This window comes from Python bivittatus, unplaced genomic scaffold (assembly GCF_059951505.1).
Source record: "Python bivittatus isolate LINGU-HERP-01145 unplaced genomic scaffold, Pbiv_v1 ctg000060_np1212, whole genome shotgun sequence".
In the NCBI taxonomy this organism is placed as follows: domain Eukaryota; kingdom Metazoa; phylum Chordata; class Lepidosauria; order Squamata; family Pythonidae; genus Python; species Python bivittatus.
The window spans coordinates 11,675,574-11,696,119 of record NW_028277044.1 but is presented as its reverse complement, the minus strand read 5'-3'; the positions used below and the strand labels follow the sequence as shown (position 1 = coordinate 11,696,119).

General features: G+C 39.5%; 1 protein-coding gene across 2 annotated transcripts; it reads right to left on the bottom strand.

Annotated features, from left to right (window-relative positions):
- Window positions 1-2,363: 2,363 nt before the first annotated feature.
- Window positions 2,364-20,451, bottom strand: LOC103060116 (methyltransferase-like protein 21E). Of its 2 annotated transcripts, none has more exons than XM_007421293.3 (5): window positions 20,295-20,451; window positions 16,655-16,763; window positions 8,474-8,631; window positions 6,106-6,223; window positions 2,364-4,023 (listed from the first exon to the last, which is right to left on the bottom strand). In XM_007421293.3, exons 2-5 carry the CDS (start codon window positions 16,725-16,727, stop codon window positions 3,608-3,610), a joined length of 765 nt encoding a protein of 254 aa, XP_007421355.1. In that variant the 5' UTR covers window positions 16,728-16,763; window positions 20,295-20,451; the 3' UTR covers window positions 2,364-3,607. The 2 variants fall into 2 exon arrangements, with proteins under 2 accessions (XP_007421355.1, XP_087992634.1); XM_088136508.1 differs by lacking the exon at window positions 20,295-20,451 and adding an exon at window positions 14,295-14,530 and having other exon boundaries at window positions 16,655-16,765.
- Between the last annotated feature and the right edge of the window lie 95 nt (window positions 20,452-20,546).

Here is a 20,546-nt window from a genome sequence, read left to right as displayed (position 1 = left end):
TAAAAATTGCTAATGCAGGATTCTAGCTTTTCATCATTTTTCCAGTTCCTTGAGATCACCTTGCCTTAGGGCAGGGGGAGGGGAGAGAGAACAGGGGGGAAGCCCTCAGCTGGCCAGGAAAGCTAGGTAGACAAAATAAATAGATAAAGCAAGAGAAATAATAACTTTAAAAATGTTTATTTTGGGTTTCAAACCAGCAACTTCTTATATACTAGGCAAAGTGTTTAACCACTGTGCTATTTTAATAGTGTTAATAAAATAGGTGTTTTAGGAGCTCTTAGATCAGGATACCTTTGCCTTCCTCTGCAAAGTAGCCAAGGAACTTCTGGCTACTAGTCCATAAAGGATCCCATCAAAAACACACAAGTGTACTCAAGACAATGTAAAAGAAAAATAGGACTTTCAATCTGCAACAGGAAAGCACACCCTATAGTTGAATTTGTGATGGGAGAGCGGCGAGCAAAGGCTGATTTCATCTGTTCCTGTCTTCAAAAAAAAGTTGCTGTCCTGTTCTGGAGACAGGGCAGCTAGACTCTATGGATAAGCCCTAGCTTATGGGGAATTCCCACTGCATAGTGGGATCAGCCTTTCCTGGTGGCTAAGATGTAAGCCAAGAACCAACAGTTCTCAGGCCAGGGCTAGTAGCTTTATAAACACTTGACAGCTGCTCAGCTTCAAGTTTGGATCATACTGTGTAAAGTGCATGTTCATTTGTGGAAAAGTTGGGAAGAAAAAACTACAGGTCTGAAGCACTCTGAATAGATCTGAAGCACATTCACACTGGCTGTGGGCAATCCTTTGTTTCATTTGGCATCACTCTTGTTTGTGATAAAGGTTCTAATAAAGACAAGCCATGCTTCTGAGACTTCTGCCAAGCCACAGCCGAGTTAAGACATGTAAAATCAGGAGATCTGTGTGGTTTTTTTGCCAAGTCCTAGTCAGGAGTAACGTGATTGGCTGCTCTTGGTTACCTTATAAGCCCACCAGAGGTTTTCTGGGGGTGTCAAAAAGGCAAGATGGCAACTATGACCAGGCTATCCAAGCATGAAGCAGACACCCCGGAAACTCATTCCAAAATTATTCACAAAATAGTAGAGTATGTCCTGCTTTGGCTAGGATGGCACATTTACAAAAAGTCTTAGCAAGGAGGGCTGGAAAGGCCCACAAAGGGGAAGCAGGCTTCTCTGGACACATCCATATTAAAATAAATAATGAGGTATGTTATCCAGAAACTTTTTCCAGTTGTCATACCTTCCATCCTTAAGAAATAGATTACATACACAGATTAGTTTTTGTGCAAGAAATGTACATCTGTGTTGCCACCTGGTGGAAATTTGAGATCCAAGCAAGATGCAGCACTGCACAAACAACCACCCACTCACTGAAATAACTTCAAAGCTGAATTGGTTGTCAGAAACAAAACCAGAGCCTGTGACATCCATCAAATGTCTCTGATTTTTTTTTTTTTACTTGTGCCTTCTCTGTGGAGAATTGTTAGAATGTTTGTTTATAGTAAGAGTCACATTATGTGAGATGGGCAGCTATATAAATACGATAAAAATATAACAATGAAAGAATATGATGCTTGTCTCAGTTGTGAACCTTGTCACAGTGTCCTAGAAGACTATACCACTCTGGACAGCAACTGTAGGGCCATCCAGATTTTGAAAATTAAATTTAAAAATACTATTGTTATTCAAGCCTAGGTCTTCCTTTGGATATGAAAGAGAGGCGCAGAATGAGAATGAAAGAGTTCAAGGTTTGTTATCCAAATTATTTATTAATTGTTCCTGACAATTCAGGAGTAATATCCAGCAAAATATACTGGAACAGGAAAATATGCCTCATTTTGACTTTCGAGGTATACTAGTGGTTCCATGAGAAATAACTAGTTCATTTAAAGATGGTGATGTTTACTTGGAGACCTTAATTTGTACCCATAGTTGGAGCTGTACCCAGCCCATAGAACAGCCTGTGCCATTCTTTACGGCAGCTGCATTAAGCATTTTCCAGGTGTTCCCAAAAAAGAAGCTGTGGAGGAGGACAAATGATGATATATGCCCCATCACATCCTATTTTGATGGAGGGAGCAGAGTTAAAGTACTTTGCACTGTTGGGAGCCCCGCCTGCATTTATAGCATTAAAGTGTACAGTACTTTATTCTAGGTTAGTGTTTAAGGCACAGGTTTTGCACATGAAAGAGATAAATAATATGGCTGGGATTATGCTTTCTATATTCTCCAAATATAGATTTGTGAAGGCTTTGTACCAGATATGACAATTAAATGCTCTGTCCCATATTTCCAGGCAGATACAAGAAGGTGAAGTAAGTAGATTTATTGCAAAGAATAAGGAAGCCCTCATTCATGCAGTCATTTATTTAACTACTTCCAAAACTCAAGGTGGTTTATTATAAACATCAAATCACATATGTTAAAAGAACCCTACGTGAACAAACATAACTCCCAAACAAGGTAAGCCAAATCACATTAGATCCAATAAGGCAAATCTAATCCAGAGAGATGGTCCTGTAATTACCCATGTAGGGACTAATGGGTTAAAACCAGCATTTTGAACTGGGCTCAGAATAATCAGTAGCCAGTACAGTGACTAAAGTAGTGGTATTATAATTGTAACTTGTTCCTTCCACTTAGCATCCTAACTATTATATTTTGGACCGTGCATGGTGATGAACACGAGTCACTGTTGTCAGAAAGAGTTCTGTGTAACAGCACCTAAAATCAATCAATCAATCTCTCTCTCTCTCTCCCCCCCAGATTTAAATTCTGGGCCTCTTCCTCCCACCTTCTTTAGTCAGTAGCCACAATATAGCTGCTTGAAGTTTTTAGCCAACAGTCCCTTGCCTATAAAACAGCTTTCCTTGGGGTGAGGATTAGAGATTCCTACCTTCCTGCTTCAACATCTACCATATTGTGGCTTTTTCACTGTTCTCTGCCTGCCTGTCTCTTAGCTTTAATGATGAGTCTGAAGAAGGTGGAAATGTTAAATAGAGGAGTGTAAACCCATATGACTATAAAAAAGCATCCTTTATTGAAGCAAGAGTGAAACTAGAATGGTGTTCATTTTTTTCAATACATTCCAGTTCCTACTCGTCACAGCCACTATAACTATTGTAACTGTTAAAATTCAGTCCTGGTTATTACTTAGATAGGAGATACTCATTAACCCCTACTTTTTTTCACAAAACGTGACAAGACTGGCAGTTGAGTCTTCCTTAGGCATTATCAATGGAAAAGCATTTATTAGAACTAAAGCTACACAGCTCTACCCCATAGCATTTCACTACCTTTCCTGCACCCACACTATCTGTTGCTTGAAGCAACCACCTCTCTTTGCTTTATCATAGCAGGTCAACTTTGCACCACTGAAATAATCAAGATATCAACTGAGAAAATAAGGTTGACCTGGCAGCCCAAAACCTGTTCATACAAAAGCATGCAAGTGAATCTTAGCCTTATAATAATCTATGCAGTACCCTGAATGTGTTGAACTGAAATGTTGATAAGAAATAAAATGCACATTCAGAACTGGAAAATTAAGCAGAAGAATTAAACTGGCTAATTATTTGGCATTTAACAACCAAAAGTCAGGATGCAGTCACTGAAGTCCATTTTGGCTTCCTCTTTGCTTTAAACAGGGTTATATTTAAACTAGGAAAATCAGAAATCATTTCCAGATAGAACAGTTTTTTGAATTGGTCCACAAACTGGTTTTCGTTTTCCAGTCTGAATTGCATGGCCCAGATGATGGTGGTGTTATCCATACACAAATGATCAAAGGTTAGAAGCAGTTCCTCCAGGTAAGGGTGGTGGTATACAACATCAGCAGCTAATATGTAGTCAAACTGAGATGAAGGCCTGGGAAAATTCTTCTGCAGGTCCACCCCCCAGACCAATTCTTTCACCTGGGGCTCATGTTTGCATTTCAGTTTTGTGTTTCTGAGAACATTGTACTGGAGGTTTCCTAACAATTCAGGCAAGTCAGTGGAAGTCACACAAGCACCTGTGACAAAAGAGACCACAATGTTTACTGAGGACAGCTGAACAAGCTAGTACAAATCAATTTTATAATTCTCTATAAATAAAAGAATAATGAACCACTGCCCACTCCAAGAAATACAATATTCTGGTGTGTTCCCCAACTCCTTACTTGGTGAATTTCCAGACCAACTTTGGATGAAAGGCAGTTTTGTAATATTTGCTTAGCTTCTAACTGTAAACAGAGCAAAGTTGAGCAGAAAAGCTCTCTGAAAATGTGACAGCCCACAACTGTGGATTAGATTTCTAGGCTCAATGGGCCAGTATGGGATTGTGGTCAGATTGCCAAACTAGCCATGAAGCTCATTAGATAACTTTAGACCAGTTACTACAGGCTCTTCCATGCAACAGCACTAAACTGATACTATCCAGGGTGGAAGCCAGCAGAAGACTATCCTGATTGCACTTCCAACCCCTACTCTGCCTTACCCACAAAGCAGAGTAGGGGTCCTGTCCACATCAGAGATGGGGGGAGCATGGGTGTCTGCAGGAACTTCCTCCTTTCATCAAAATGATGGAATTAACATCACACTGCCTTGGTGGAAGCTTTAGTACTTTGGGCCATATGTGCAACATCATGACACTCATATGAACTCACATTATGACAGGACAACACTGTTTTAAACGTTATGTCTCCACCCACCACCCACCCTGCTGGTATTGTTGGAGGGCAGGAGATCCAATCAAAGTTTTTTATTATCGCAGACCAGAATTTAGGGGAAAAGAAAGCTGGGGAGGGGGGGCAGAGGGAATGCCTCTTTTAGTTCAGGTTACTACTGTCAGTTTTCCAATCCCACAGAGGGATCTCTCCATGGAATTGGAGAACTGGCAGAAAAGGAATGACTCTTCCCCTTTTCTCTTGCCCCTCGCTTCTCCTGACACCCATGAGTATCAGAAACCATGGGGGAGGGGGAGAGAAAAGTCCTACATCTCCCCATAGAATGGCAACTATATGACCATTTCCCCACTTCTCTTCATACTTGGGAAGGGAAGCAACACCCCCATAGTAAAGCTGCCAGTGGGGGCTGCAGAAGAGCCCCACAGACAGCTTCACAGTAGGCAGCTTTTCTGCAGAGCTAATGGCAGTCCTCCTGCATGCAGCTCCATGGTGAAGCTGTCCTGCCGTCCTTCAGGGTTACCATATTGGCCAGCAAGATTGTTAGGAAGCCAAGGGTAGCTTGAAGAAGCAGCTTTTTATACACTTGTCCAAAGGTCTCCGAGAACAAGGGTATAAAGAGCCCCCTGAGACTTCATCTAAGGTGCTGGGAAGGTGGCAAGTAGAAGGGTCAAGAGGTGCAGAGAGGAAGTATCTCTGTAGGCAGCACACCTTCTACTGGGGAAGTGGGTCTTCTTGGTGCCAGGAGAACAGTCACCAAAAAGACAGGTTTCTCCTGCTTCTCCCCTCTATCCCACTACACCTGCTCCCTTTGTGATTAACTTTTTAAAGTAAATTGTGGAAAGGGGAACAATGGGGTTCAGGATCCTGTTAAAAGCTAGGAGGAATTATCCCTTTAGTCCTACCACAACTACTGGAGTCCCAATCTGAATGGATTTCTTGAATCTGTAGGCATTAATTAATTAATTGGGCAGCTCCCATTTTCTCCATTGAGAGCATTTTTCCTAGAGCTACCAGATATGCAAAATCTGTGCAATCACTAGGTGCAACATCAAGTTAGAGTTTTCTGAACTACTTTGCTTCCATCTAATGGTGGTCCAGATTTTTGTGATCCTGATTTAGATTGTCTATTTTTTTTTTCTCAATCCAGGGTGTCTTGTTTAAATCAGGACTGCAGCGAGGTCCACAGGAATAAAGCCCATTGTTCCCCATACTAGAATTTGATCCAAATCAGCCCATTGCCAGTTTACTTCAGAAATTGATGAACCTTACAAATACTAATTGCAAGATTGGTGTCTTGTTCAAAGAGGCTTTGCTCTGACAACAAATCAATTTTGCACCTGTTTTTTCCACCTGTTCTATGTCCTTCAAGCTACCAGTATCACATATGCTATTTTTAAAACAGAGGACACAGCAGGAACTACCACTTACCTAGCAAGCTGGCTACTATAGAGACGAGGCCTGTTCCAGCTCCAATTTCAATAACATTTTTGTCAACCATGTTATAAAGCTTCACATTTGTTTCCAAAAAATGGCACAAAACAAGAGCCTGAGAATGAAAAAGAACAAGAATAAATTGACAATGGCAATTCTGAAAAAGAATACTGAAACAATGCCTTTAGTTCAACAAGGCCACCCTTTCATTAATATAAACTAAGAAAAAGAGGGGAAAGAAACTTCAGTTGATATGAACAAAAGAATTTCTTGACACAAAAAATATATATGAAAAGCATGGAACTCAGGAAGTAAGAGAAACACTCAGAAGTTCAGGGCTGTTTTATGTGAACTAGTTTTATGCAATTGACAATCCAGGGCTTTTCAGATTATTTGGATTACAATGCCCCCATAACTCTTAATCAACATGTTCAGGGGACGGGCTGGTGAGATTTGCAGTCCAAAACATATGGAAAGTAATAGATCACCTTCCCTTATAGTAACTATAAAACTCCTTCTGTGTGTTGTCTTCCAAAATTAATTGCAAAGGGGAGCTTATCTGATCTGTTTAGCTAAGGGCCTTCTAGCACCATGCTATTAATTCCTGACTGACTATGTATATTCCAAGGACTTGACAACTTTGTTATGGGCGTCATTCTGGATAGCTAACACGTTACTGCCAGAAATTGTGTAACTGGGAACAATATAGCACTAAGAATTAACAAGGGGAAAAAAGCATGCATATCACGTAAGGGATCTGTAATTGGACTTCCTGAAATGAATTTATTTTTCTTCGCTTTCCTTAAATAAAATGCAGTGGGAGCTACTAATTTTTGCAAGACAATGGGACTGGATCCATCCACTATCATTTCATCTAGCTGAATCATAGGGAGAGGCAAGTTAGCAAAGCACACATCAATAACTACTGGAATCAAATGCCATTTTACTTTAAGTCAATTGCTACTAAGCTAATTGCTACTATTTTGTTTTCTTTTTTTATTCCTTTCTATTTCAGCTGTAAACTTTAGTACATTGGCCAATTAACACTTGCTTTGAAATAACACCTTTTACCCTTGATATCTAACATTTTTAATTTACTACTCAAATGTCACATAGTACATTATTTTCAGTTTCAGATGTCTTCTTTAATAAAATGTTTAGGATCACATAAAAGCATTACATGAGTTGTTGTAACAACTCACTACATGAGTTGTGCAGGTTCAGAACAAAGGCCTGTCTAAACCAGGTTGAATTTCCAGAATGATGAACAAGATATGTATGGGAAGATAATTTCATACTTCTGAAATCTGATAAAGTACATTGTCAACAGATTCCCTTTTATATACAGGTAGTCCTTGTTTAGCCATCACAGTTGGGACCAGCAACTCTGTGACAAGGTTGCTAAGTGGGACATCACATGACTGCAACTATGCTTTCCTTTTTCCCCATTCCCCCACCCTTTGGAAGGCTTACCCCAGTGCTGGGATAATTAGCAAGAAGGGAATTAATGCTCATATTTACGTTCATTGGAGAGGAAGGGATTACAAGAGAGTAAGCAGGCACACAATGGGGAATATACATAGAAAGGAATATGCTAGCACTGGCTGTTTGCCTAGCATGCTTACGGCTCCCAGCCCCAAACACGCTAGGCAAACAGCCAGCACTAGCACACTCCTTTCAATATGTATTCTCCATTGTGTGCCTGCTTATTCTCTTGTAATCCCTTCCTCTCCAATCTCTCCACTCTGCAAGGGGGGGGGGGGAAGGTCAGGCCCAGAAGAGATTACCTAAAGAGATCACTTGTTTAGGCAATCTCTCTACTCTGCGAGGAGGGGAAAAAAAAGAAAAAATGGGTCAGGCACAAGACAACGCGTACTAACAGATTGTACTGGTGAACACATGTCTGAGAGACACTGCAAAGATCGTAAATATGTGCCTTGGTTGCAAAGTTATTTTTTCAGCACCGTCGTAACTGCAAACAGTGCTGGACAAGGCAGTCGGTAAGCAAAGTCTGCCTGTATTTCATATAGTCCTGCCATATATTTAATCACTTGCCTTGTGTCCATGGGTGATCAGAAATCTTATGCAACTTGAGTGGACTAATGCAGGAAGAACAGGACTCCACCCTGGTCTGCCAACTTGTTTGCTTCCTGTGCTAGCTGCAGAGGACAGGTTCTTACTCCAAAACTAAATCAGAAATTCAGTGGAATGACAGAGGGAAGACAGTCCCCTCTGCATTACCAACAAGGAACCAATGCAAGCTAATCTCTTCTATGGGCTTCTTTCCAAGGCAGATACAGACCTATGAAATACGCTACTGTACTTTGTTTCAGATACCAAAGCCAATAATATTGCATAACAATACCGAAGGCCAAACCACAGCTCCATAACTGTCTTTAGCTTCTGTAATCTTGATCTGGTGACCAGCAAAATTGAATTCTTCCCAAGTTTGGGTGGTTACCAGTGAAGGACAGAAACATCTTCCCATGATTTCTGCAACTATGTCTTCATCTCCATTTTGTCCTAATTCAAAATAATAACAATCATAATCATAATAACAATGACAATGACAATGTCAATAACACACATCTTAGAAATAGCAAGAGGCAGCCACGCTGCACTAACGATGGCTCCAGTCCAAATCACTAAATTGTAAATTTATTTGGACTGATGTAAATTGTCCAAATTGTAAATAAATTTGTATGTGGACTGATATCCCACTGAAATATCAACATATTTGTTTTATGTCAGTACTGGTAAAGGATCCCCACAATGAATGCTTTAATATGTATGTAATTATATAAAGACATTACCCACATAGTTGTAAAACTGTAATAACATAATTTGTTTTCTTTGTTGTTCAGTAACAATGAAATAAAAAGCCTATTGCAGTAGTCTTGTAACTGGCTGAAACTTCATAATTAGAAGACTGATGGAGTTTATTCAAAAGCAGTTGGGGCTAGCAGAGAAAGCCCTCTCTCCAACTGGCCATCTAAGGACAAGTTTGTACATCCTTTTCTAGCACAAGTAAAGGATCCTTACTTGCTTTTGTAGGAACTTGCTATTAGCTTTTGCCTACAAAGTTAGTAACTGTTGAGCCCAACTATCTTATCAACTAGGGGTAAATAACTAATGCCCCTTGAGTACAAGCAACCCGTCAAGACCTTTAGCAAGTCTGCCTTCTTTTGATTATCGCAGCCACTGCCAGTTTTTCTTAAAATATACTGCTTCTGGAAAGTTTAACAATTATAGAGGTCCATAGATCCTTTTAATGCAAATGCCAAAGTGTTTGGCAATCTTAATTCTGCATTAAACTGGCAGAATGATCACTGCGCCTTCATGTTGCAAGGAAAGGCCTTTCAGAAATTGGTCTTTTTCTGCAAAGCTCAACCATCGTAGAGCCCTCTCAAAGTGGCTATGTCTGATACTCTGGCTGTTGCTCGGCAGACTGTGATGCCTGGGCCTTGAAGAAAACAAGCAGTAACATTGGCAAACCAAAAGGCATTTCTTCTCTCTGAATGTAAATACATTTTTTCTACCTTCAGTTTGAGGAGAATGTGATAAACAAGTACATACAGTTAATCCTTGCTTATTGACGGTAATTGGGACTGGAATTTCCATTGCTAAGCAACACCGTTATAAAGCATCACGTGACTGTGTTGCTTAGCAACAGCAATTCTGGTACTTCCAGTTGCCATCATTAAGCAAATCCTGCAACGTTGTTAAGTGCAACGTCATATGGTCACCATTTGCAACCTCCTGCCAGCTTCCCCATTGACTTTGCTTGTCAAAAGCTGGCAGTAAGCGATCATATGAACATGGGACACTGCGACGTCATAATTCCGAGCCAGTCACCAAGCACTCAGATCACGATCACATAAGCACAGGAATGCTGTGATGGCCACAACTATGAGGACCAGTCATAAGTACCACTAGTTCGGTGTCATCATAAGTTCAAACAATCGCTGAACAAGTAATCGTTAAGCGAGGACTACCTATAATCTTTAGAAACCATCTACACTGATATAAGAATCACAGCAGGTATAATCGTTAAAGAGAAAGATATGCTATTGGTTGGTTTCAATCAAGAAGCATTGAAGATGGCAGTTCTGTAGTATTTCTTTGTTCCTTTCATTATACCCAATCTTGGCCAGATAAACCCTTATTTTTCTGGAGGAGTTTATCTGCATTTCTTGGTCTGTTTTGTCTAGCCATCTGAGACTGTTTATGGTCTTGCAGTGATTTACAGGCAATATTGTGGTGTCACCATGAATGAAATGGGAAAGACACACAGTGGTGCAGTCCACATATAAAATACTCTTCACTCATGCTTAAAGGGTTACTTAATAGCTGTTACAATTCTCATGCAATCCCCCCACTTTTAAGCCTGTTACATTTCATATGTAAATACTTTCACTTTGAGCCTTCTGCAAATTGTATGTGATCAATCTCACTTTGAGCTTTAATCTGTATTACAACATGAACTCCCTAATTTGTTACCTGAAGAGGGGAGAGTGAACAGTAGTATGTTAGAACCAATGACTCATGTAAAAATATCTTTGTCAAAGGGTCAACTGAGTTCCCAAATTCTTGACAATATGTGTCATCAGACCATCTCTACATGTTGAACACAAGAGACAATGTCGTACTTAAATATCTTTGACAGTAGGTCAACTGTCTGACTTGCGATCCACTCACAGATAAGATGTGCCACCAAGCCCTCCCCAGCTTTTGTATTATCTACACTCCCTGTTATGTGAAAAAGTGTAAAAAGTGACAAAATACTCCAGATATTTTAAATTTCAGCATAGACTACACACCCAGGAAGATGCCACACAGCTGCTAACTAGCTCTAGGGGGTCCGTCTGCTGTCATTTTGGGGTTTCCTGACAAGCTGAAATGATGCACTCTGGTAAACTTTTTCTTTTCCTCTGTTACTCTCTTAACTATTCTTACTCAAATCGGTTTGATATTCACCCAGGCAAAAGCCTATTGTCTTTGAATCCTAGAGCCTATTGTCAGTAGTGCCAACAAAACTTTGGAAAAGTCTGAACGTGGAAACAAATAAAAACCTTCAAAGATAAAACCTAGAATCTCTGAAATTCTCCAAAGCTGCCATAGCTTAAAATTAATGACCTAAAGAATGCAATGACTAATAATAGTCTCTTCTTAGTTCTAGAGTAGAAAATAACAATAGGCCTAGTAAGTAGGGAGCAGAGTAAGTGTAGATATGTTAGGAACACACACATACTAGGCTCAAATCATACAATATAAATTATGATATTTTCTATTGGTTAAGAGTTTTTGAAAGTTGGATTCATAAGATTTAGAAAGGAAAAAAAAAGTTCGCTATCAGATTTAGATTGCAAAAATCTATCTGAGTATCAGATGGCAGCAAAGAGTTAGTGTTTTCTATATCTCTTTGCTTCCCTCTAGCGATCATTTTAATGTTTGCAGTCCAGTTGTGGTAGCCTTACAATACTGCCTGACAAGAACTTTAGATGAACCACTAGGAAGTTTCACCAATAACAGCAAAAAGTAACCAAGAGAGAATTATGGGTTTACATTTATTTTCCCAACCTCTTCAGTCACATGATCTGCTGTCCATGGCCATTTTAGCTTGGGTTGCAATACAGACCAGAGACGTGGTTTCTGTGGAGGCATCTGTCTATGAAACACACTTTCTGAAGCACTGGCCAAGCCTTACATCAGCTCCTTGTAAACATGAGTTTAGCATTCTGCAATCCAGTTCATTCTAGTAAAGTTGGTGGAAGATGAGAAAGTTAAAATGTTGAACTAAATAGCTAAACTGCAGGATGTAAAGGAAATGCGAACTAAAAGGTGGACTGCCCTTCCTGCTAGACCAGCTGTCTCCAGGTGATCATTTAACCAGCATTAAGTAAGTCAGGTAGTGTGCTAGGGGATAGAATTTGGGGAAGAAGCAGGTGAAACATGTAAAAAAATCCCACGTTTGAGCATAAGAAGGGAAAAGAGAGACATATAAAAAGAACAGCACTGGGAACTATAGATTGGCCTGCCACCCCCTTACTGTCAGAAAGACTACTCACAAGCAAAAGGTAAAGGTAAAAGGCAGAAAGATTTGAACAAAGAATTCAGAAATATTGAATTCAACACTCAGAATCTTGGTCTCCATATTTCCTATTTACAAACCCAACAAATTAACACCAATTTTAAAAAATAGTAGCATGTTATATGGTGTGGCGTGAAATCAAATCTCAGATAAATTGCCTTGATTTTTTTAATAAGAAATAACCATAACTTCTTTTAACTCTGCAGAAATCAGATTATAATTGTAGGAAAGCTTGTCTGTTCTAAGGAACTGTGAGATTTACTACTGCAAAGAAGAGAACTGGCTACCAACCTGGGCAAATTTAAAACGCTATCACTGGCTATAAATCATTAGGTATATATTAGCTCCAGCATCTAGAGGTAGACAGTCTCAGTACCAGTTGCTGGGCAAGACGAGGTACATAGGAGTATGAGGTTCATAACCTGTTTACAGATTTCCAGAGAGCATTTGACTGGCTACTGTACTGGGGGAACATATAAGTCTTTGGTCTTATCTGTTATCTTATCTTTGGTCTTAACTCCTTATACTACTAGAAGCTGATCTTAGGGCAAATTTCAGCTTTCACTTGATGTTAAGCATCAGTCTTGAATGAACTATACTTACCATCTCAAAGTACGATGATGATAGTTTTTATCTCCAACTGCAAGGACAATGGTTATCAAGAGGAACTATTGCCCTCAAAACCATGTCATCAAGTCTTTCTCTGAAACATTTGCAGATGGTCCAGTTAGAGAAACCCTATATTGTGGCAAAATGTTGATGTGATAGATTTGGCTCCTTGGCCACATTTTTTTTCTCAGATAGAAATGACAAATGGCCTTTACAGAAATCGGACAAATTATTTCCCAAATATTATGCATTTAAAAATGTTTTCAGTGGGTGAAAAAAAAGGAGTCCCATTTCAACAGAGGTCATGGTGTAGTGAAGGGAAATTCACTACACCATGACCTTTTCCTGCACCATTTACCAGTTAAAATCATCCCTGCAGCTTCTAATTTTCCCTCAGGTAGTAGCTTCACCAGGTTGTTAAAATGTAGACTAAAATTTCTGTACCGGATCTTGCCTGAAAGAATCAATGTGGTCACTAGATGGCAGCCATGAGATACAGAAACTTCTTGGATTTTTTTTACTGCTATCTGTGGTCGTCTGGATTTTTTAGCCTTAACCTTGTATCATATCTGTTACTCTCTGGGAGTATATTTTGGGCTCAAAGAGCTCCAGTTAAAAATATTTCAGATCTCAGCTCTGTCACCCTGATTCCATCTAAAATATATTTTTGGTGCCCCATCAAAAACACTCCTCACAGCAATGTGAACGTGAGACAGGTTGACTCATGTATAGCTTTGCAAGACTTAACACTGTAGTTATCTATCTTAGATGCCATACACACAGACACACAGACACACACAGACAGACAGACAGACAGGGCTGGGAGTAAATCCCTTTGAACTCAGTAAGACGTGGTTCTGTGTACATGTATAATGGGGTAAAATCAAGCAAATTGAAGCTGACTGCTTTATAAGAGGACAGTTGAGGACCTGAATAAATCACAGATACAGTTTTTTGTGCACATGAATATTTAAACCATCAATTAACAGCTTAGGATGTTAATGTTTGTGCATATTTTATTCCATTTTATCAGGTCCTATTAAAGCCTATAAACTAATTTTCTCTCTTATTAGATTGCTCATCCAAGCATTTTTCTTGTATGGGTATATCTTTTTTTCCCCTTGTTTCTATTTTAAGGAAACTGAAACCCATTACATGCTGAGTTCCCATTCACTCCATCATCCTTTAGAAAGTCTCATTCCTTTCTAATGTAAGAATTTTATTTTTCTCTCTCTCATCACTTCTAGAAGTACACTCTAAAAGCTGCCTCTCTCTGGGGCTTCATCCTAACGAAGTTAAATGATAGAGATTTCAGCATGTGAGAACATCTATTCAGAAGTGAAAGCAACACATCCTTTGCAAACACTGAAATAGGATACAAGGGTTACCAGGTCAGCCTCTTTTAAATACAGTGGTACCACGGGTTACAAACACCTCTGTTAACGAATTTTTCGGGTTACGACCAGCTCCCGCCCCAAAAATTTACCTCGGGTTACAAACCGGATCCGCAGCCATTTTCCCTGCTGCCACGCGGTCACAGCTTCCTGTGGGCGAGATCGCAGTAGCAAGGATCCGTTCGGTGAGGCTTGTGGTGTGTTTTGTGGCGTTTTGGAAGGTTTTTGGTGTGCTTGTCAGCATGGCAATTTCATTTCCAGAGGGTTATGCAGCGCAGGAAAAAACAACTGACTTTAGACAGGTTTTTCCCCAGAACTGAGCCTGCAGCTAAGAGGCAAAGAAGAGAGGAAACCCCTGAAGGAGATCTCCCCAATGTCCTTTTGGAGGGGGACTCTCCCTCCAAACAATAACTGCCTCCCCACCCCATTCTCCCTCTTCATACTGTGCTGTACTGTACTTTTTTTCATGTTTTTGTGGTTTAAAAATAAAATGCATATGTTTCAGAACTGTTTAACCGTATTTACACTGAACCTTATGGGGAAATTTGCCTCGGGTTGCAACCAATTCGAGATGTGATCAGAGTCACGGAACGGATTAAGTTCGTAACCCGAGGTACCACTGTATTGTCAAGGGAAACGATACCCTGCTAAGACCCTGAGGACCTGGGGACCTTAGTTGTTCTTTTTAAAGAGTTTTTTCCTCATAAACATATTTTTCAACACCTAAGCTCTGTAATTCCATCCCAGTTTTTTCTGACCTAGCGATCACCAAAGAGACTGAACAACCTGACTTAACGTCCACTTCCAGCACATTCTTGGGGGGGATCATATTTTTGGGAACGGAAAGGTAGTAGTCGAATACATTGGAGGAAGGGCGCTATTCTTGCAACATATTGGTTGTTCTTCTCTATTATAAAGCCATTTCCACAGTCCTGCTTAGGGTTTACTCTGTACTGCTCTGCTATTTCATTAGTTTTGTCTCTATTCCCCTAATTGTCTTCTCCTGACTAAACAGTGAGCAGCAGTGACCGTGGGACATGAATTCAGTACTGTAATACTACTATCCACTATATAAATGAAAGTGTACCTCATGGCACATTCCAAACGTGTTGAGATTATAATTCCTAGTGGAATGTCTATGGGAACCCATGTAGCATTGTCCCCTTCATGGGCACCCCCCAGTTTCTTTTTAAATGAAAATAAATGAAAAGCTAAGAATTTGTGAGAAGCACAAAATAACGTGTTAATGTAGAATTGTCATTATTTATATAAATGCCTCTGGAGTCTATATAAGAGCTCACAGACATTGTAGGAGATGAGGGAGCAAGTTAAAAGCCCCTGACCCAACTACATCTTCCCAGGGAAAACAAAGCACTGACTCAGCTGTATGGTGTCAAACAGGGCAACTACCACATTACCAAAACTCTTTCTTGGGAGAATTACACTGTCAGCTCAGCCATAGAATACTGAGGAGGCCAAGAAATGCTGATAAACTGGGAAAAGATAGTGGGAGGTGAGCAGTATTTGGGAAAACATAAGAAAGTAATGCCCCAGAAATAAACTATGTTCGTGAAATACTGCCTTTGTTCTTTCAAACCCCCATGGTCTTTGAAGTCCTGTCCCAGTACCTCTTAGTCACACCCTAATGGTTTCACAGACTTCACTAGACACATGATGTGTTATAGCCTATGATATACCTAGTTGCTCTGTCCAAGTAACCCCACCCCTCTTTAGGCCTGTCTTTACCTCCGGCACTGTCAATAAACCCATTTGTGCCTCAATATAATTTGTCAAAGTCTCCAATTCAAATGTGCCCCTAAAATATTTTATATCCTTAGAACATAAAAATGATGGGGAGTGTAACCCAAAATTTCGTTTGGAATTGCATCCTCCTACCGATACCACAGAGGTTAGCTGGGGAAGAGTAGACAGCGTCCTAGGGGACTAGAACGGGCCATAAGAACAACCTCACTACTTTGTCCTCCAATAAATGGCTCCTTTATGATATCTATTTAAAGGTGAAGTCTCCTTTGGCTCCATTTCAGTTCTTGGTAACTTCATAGACACATCCATGTCATTTCCTTGGCAACAATGGGAGTAGATGACTACTCCCAACTTCTAGACTGTTTTTAGACTTCTTAGCCTAGTATTCCTTGATGATCTCCTATCCAAGTACTAACCAGGCTTAGCTTCCATGCCCAAAAATCAGCCAGAAGCTACTATCTACTGGTAGACTACCATTTACCAGAATATTAAAAGTAATACCTTTCTCTCAAAATGTCAACATGTGGTTATCAACTAAAAAAATAACTTGCCTATCCTGTTGGTGGTTTTGTTGTAAAACCACCAGGTGTTGGGGGTTTTGTTGTAAGGTTTGTTATATCATCAGTCAACAGATATGAAACACAGCAAGCTAGCCACAAAACTGGGTAGAAGAATGTGTAATATTTACCTTTGTTATGGTCTGGCTTTCTAGATAATTCATTTGTTACAAGACATTTGTGTTGAGAGGATTCTGAATCCATGTCATACAAAGTCCTGGGCAAATAAAGTTAGCAATCCTAGAAATGAAACCAAAAATATTAGGTAACAACATAAGAAGTAATAATTAAGACAGTTAAGTATGATTCTATGAAGTAGAACCCATCCCATTAGTCATGCTTTCTTGTTGGATAAGTAAATAAGAAGCAATAAAACTTTTCTGTAATGGTCAACAGCCAATGTTAATTTTGTGGTTAAATTATTATTGGCTATTGATAGGAATAGCTCTAATAGCAATGACTGGGTCTAAATTCATGCCGAGGAAAGCCAACTTCATGGACAAGGTCACTGAACACTATAGCTGAATGAATGTCATGCTTTTGTACTGGCACCATGTCACATCTCAATTTTTCACAGATTTCAGTGTCCCTCCAAAAGAACTTTACACAAGAGATGTAAAAAACAACCTCCCCCCCAAAAAAGCACCCGAGATAGATTCCTATTCAAACAAAATTGCAAGATCTATCAAAAGATATGACATAAATAGATGTGTTTCTCATCTCAAACACTGTGCATATTTCCAAAAACTACATACCATAAAAAGGTGTAACATTTGGGAAAGTGTTAAAAAAGGTCATATTTAGAAAACTGAATACATGTATTTAATATGGTTGCATTGCATTGCACAAAAATGCAAACCAATTTTTTATGTTTTAGAAAATTATAAATGACACAAGTATTTATAAATCTAGATTGATCTTCAAATTCTTAATTAAAACCTCTTGAGAAATATATATGTTTTATTTAATACATCTAATTTATTCCACATGTGAATACTGACATCTTCAGGTTGTAAGGATGCCTTTCTTTATCCTGTTTTGCTCTATGCTGACAAATACTTTACAATGATTCTCTCTGCTGCATGTCAACATTATTATGAGAACTTCAAATTGTTTTACCAAAAAAAACCTGTAATAAAAAATGTTTAAGGAGTTACCATGCAGCATTAAACTGGATGGGAATAAATGGAGGAAAAAATAAATAATATAAAATAATAACAACAGAAAATGTATTCAATCAGGAACGGTATGAGTGAAAAGATGGGTCCTCAGTATCAGTAGCAGTGTAATAGTAAGCACCCCTTAAATATTCAATCAGTAGGCACTATGGCTGAGAAATCTGTGAATAACAGATTGATAATCCACAATTTATAGCACTCGCAATAGGATTTCCCCGGATTATCTTAGTGATCATACAAACCTATACTAGGGAAGGTGATCTTTGTGTCCTCGTTTCAAGTTGGCTAAGGCTTTGTATGCCAATAATAAAATCTTGAACCTGAACCAATATCTAATTGGTAACCAACTGTTAGTTTTAGTTCATATGAATTTAAATTGCTTCAGTCTGGATAGAATATATGGATAGTGACCTTCAGCAACCTGGCCAGCACATTCTGCATCAACTGCATCTTCTGCATTAGACACACAAGTAGTCCCACAAAGAGGACATTATAGTAATCCAAATGTGGAGTTACTGGTGTGTAGAGAAGAGTTGGTAAGATATCCGTGTCTAGAAAAGTCTGGCTGATAATCTAACTGAAACTAGGAATAGGCAGTCCCAACCAGAGAGGTCACTTGGGCTTCTAGCAACAGTGACAGTTCTAGGAAGACCTCAGTCTTGGTACCTGCTCTGAGAGAGTGCCCCCTCATTAAGAACAGACAAACTCCCAGATTCCCTTGCCAAGGATCCATCCATTCACATCCATCCACTGACAGGATTCAATACTGATTTCTTTGTTCTCATCCAACTGATTCTAGATACCAGTCCGGAGTATACATATATCCTGCTGAATCAGATGTCATAGGGAATATCACCAGCATATTGATGGCAATTCCTAATGGCTGCTCTCACAGAGAATAAGATAATGCCTTATACAGTAATATTGCCAGTATAACTGCCCAGACGCCAGGGCACAAATACCCAATATTATTCTCTGAAAGCACATCTATACATTAAAGCAGGAGCCTGGTCATTAGTATTAAAAGTTATTGAAAGACCCAGCAAAACCATAAAAGTCTATTTCTTTCCCACATGAGGTCATTGATCAAGACAATGAAGTTGATTCAGTCCTATATCCAGGTCTCAAATCCAGACAGAAATGGATTAAAATAATTTATTTCTTTCAAAACTGTTGGCTGCCTTCTCAAATACCTTGTTCAAAAAGGGGTATTTGTAACCGGGCAGTAATTGTTATAAATCTCTAAATCCCAGAAAGTTTTTTTTTTTTTTTAAAGGGTAAATGCATTACGGCCTCCCATAAGACCAGCAGCACCATTTATTACACAAAGTGTTCATGCTCCTTGTATCCACTAGTCGCACACACCCTGGCTGCATTGAATAAGCCAAGATGGGCAAGGCTCCATTGAGCACACTGTAGGCTATCTAGCTACAAGTGTCTTGTCCATGTTCTCCAGGCACAAAAACTGAAAGTGTTCCTATATAACTGGACCAAACAATGCATTGATCCCATCACTAGATGTTACATCAAGAGCAGGATACAAGAGTCCATTGGAGTTGGGTGACTAATAAATTCAAATAATAAATAAATATATGGCTTGGAGACAGAAGTTCCAATATGAGATTATCTATAGCAAATGATACTATGCCTTTAACCATTCCAAAAAAGCTCTGTTTGCTGTGTACTTACAGGATGTAAAGCAAGCCTTCTTTCCTCTTATGCAATAGGCAGGGTTATATATTCTTATGCTTGTCCAGCTGCCCTCACAATGGGCATTGCACCATTTGCACTCTAGCTGTCTCTTGGCCTCTTTCATTGCTTGGAGCTCCCCAGAAAAGCAGGGAGTTTAGCTTCCAGGGAGCAAGAAAGGCATTTGGGGGCAATTTTACTCATTTTGTCTTACCCTCTGTCTCTGGGGCGGACCATCTTAATGGTCTTCTGCCTCCACTTATTCCATTAATGATTGCCCTAATAACACTGCACAGCAAGTCGCAGAAAGTACAGCATATTTGCCAAATGCTCATAAACACACAACTGCATGCCCAACAGTAGTCTTGAGCCACAGTAATAGAGAACCTTTTCTTTCATTTAGACGGTATTTTCCACCATACCGCTAGAAGTGGCTTGAGCTCCTTACAAAAGCTGACTCCTACACAGTATTTTCTAGGTCTGCAGAAGCAATATATACATTTCATTGACTCAAGCCAGCATAGCAAATCACGAGGCTGAAGCGATACAGCCAACAAGCAAGCATAATAGTTGCATCTATGTGAGATATAAACATAGATTTTGTGATATGTCCTAAGCATGTTTACGCAGAAGAAATAAACATACATAGTTCTAGGTCACTGTAACAGTAGCAGTGGCAGGAAAAAAAATGACCAAAGAAACTTTCTGCACTACTCATTCCTCACAGGCATTTCACAAAATGTCTTTTCTATTCCACATGATCTTAGGAGCTGTAATCTAGAACAGCCTACAAAACCCAAAATATGAGCTGTCTAGCTGTTAGAGTTGTGTGCTGTTCAGAGTAATTTTAAAAACGAACTACGTCTCTAGAACCTTAAAATGTATAAATGTTCAAGCGACATACCTTTTGTTCTTGTCTGTATCCAGAAAAAGTGAAAGCAAAATTATTCATCTGCTAATTCTCTCCCCGCAGCTCTAGCTGAGTACTGAGTACTAGAGAGAAACAGCAGATCAGTCTGAAATGCAATCTGTCAACAACTCCCCGGTAAGAGAATTAATAAAACCAACAGCTGCCCTTGAATTTCATTGGGAGAAGAAAACCAAAACACCAAGTACACTTACATAACACAGAAGGGACAGTGATGACAACAGGCAA

Excerpts from the sequence above, each read along its gene's own strand:
- LOC103060116 (XM_007421293.3), bottom strand. The coding sequence starts at position 16,727 with ATGGATTCAGAATCCTCTCAACACAAATGTCTTGTAACAAATGAATTA. Across the intron at positions 6,224-8,473 it reads GAGCTGTGGTTTGGCCTTCG|GCTCTTGTTTTGTGCCATTT; the intron begins GTATTGTTATGC and ends TTTCATTCTCAG. Across the intron at positions 4,024-6,105 it reads TATAGTAGCCAGCTTGCTAG|GTGCTTGTGTGACTTCCACT; the intron begins GTAAGTGGTAGT and ends CTTTTGTCACAG.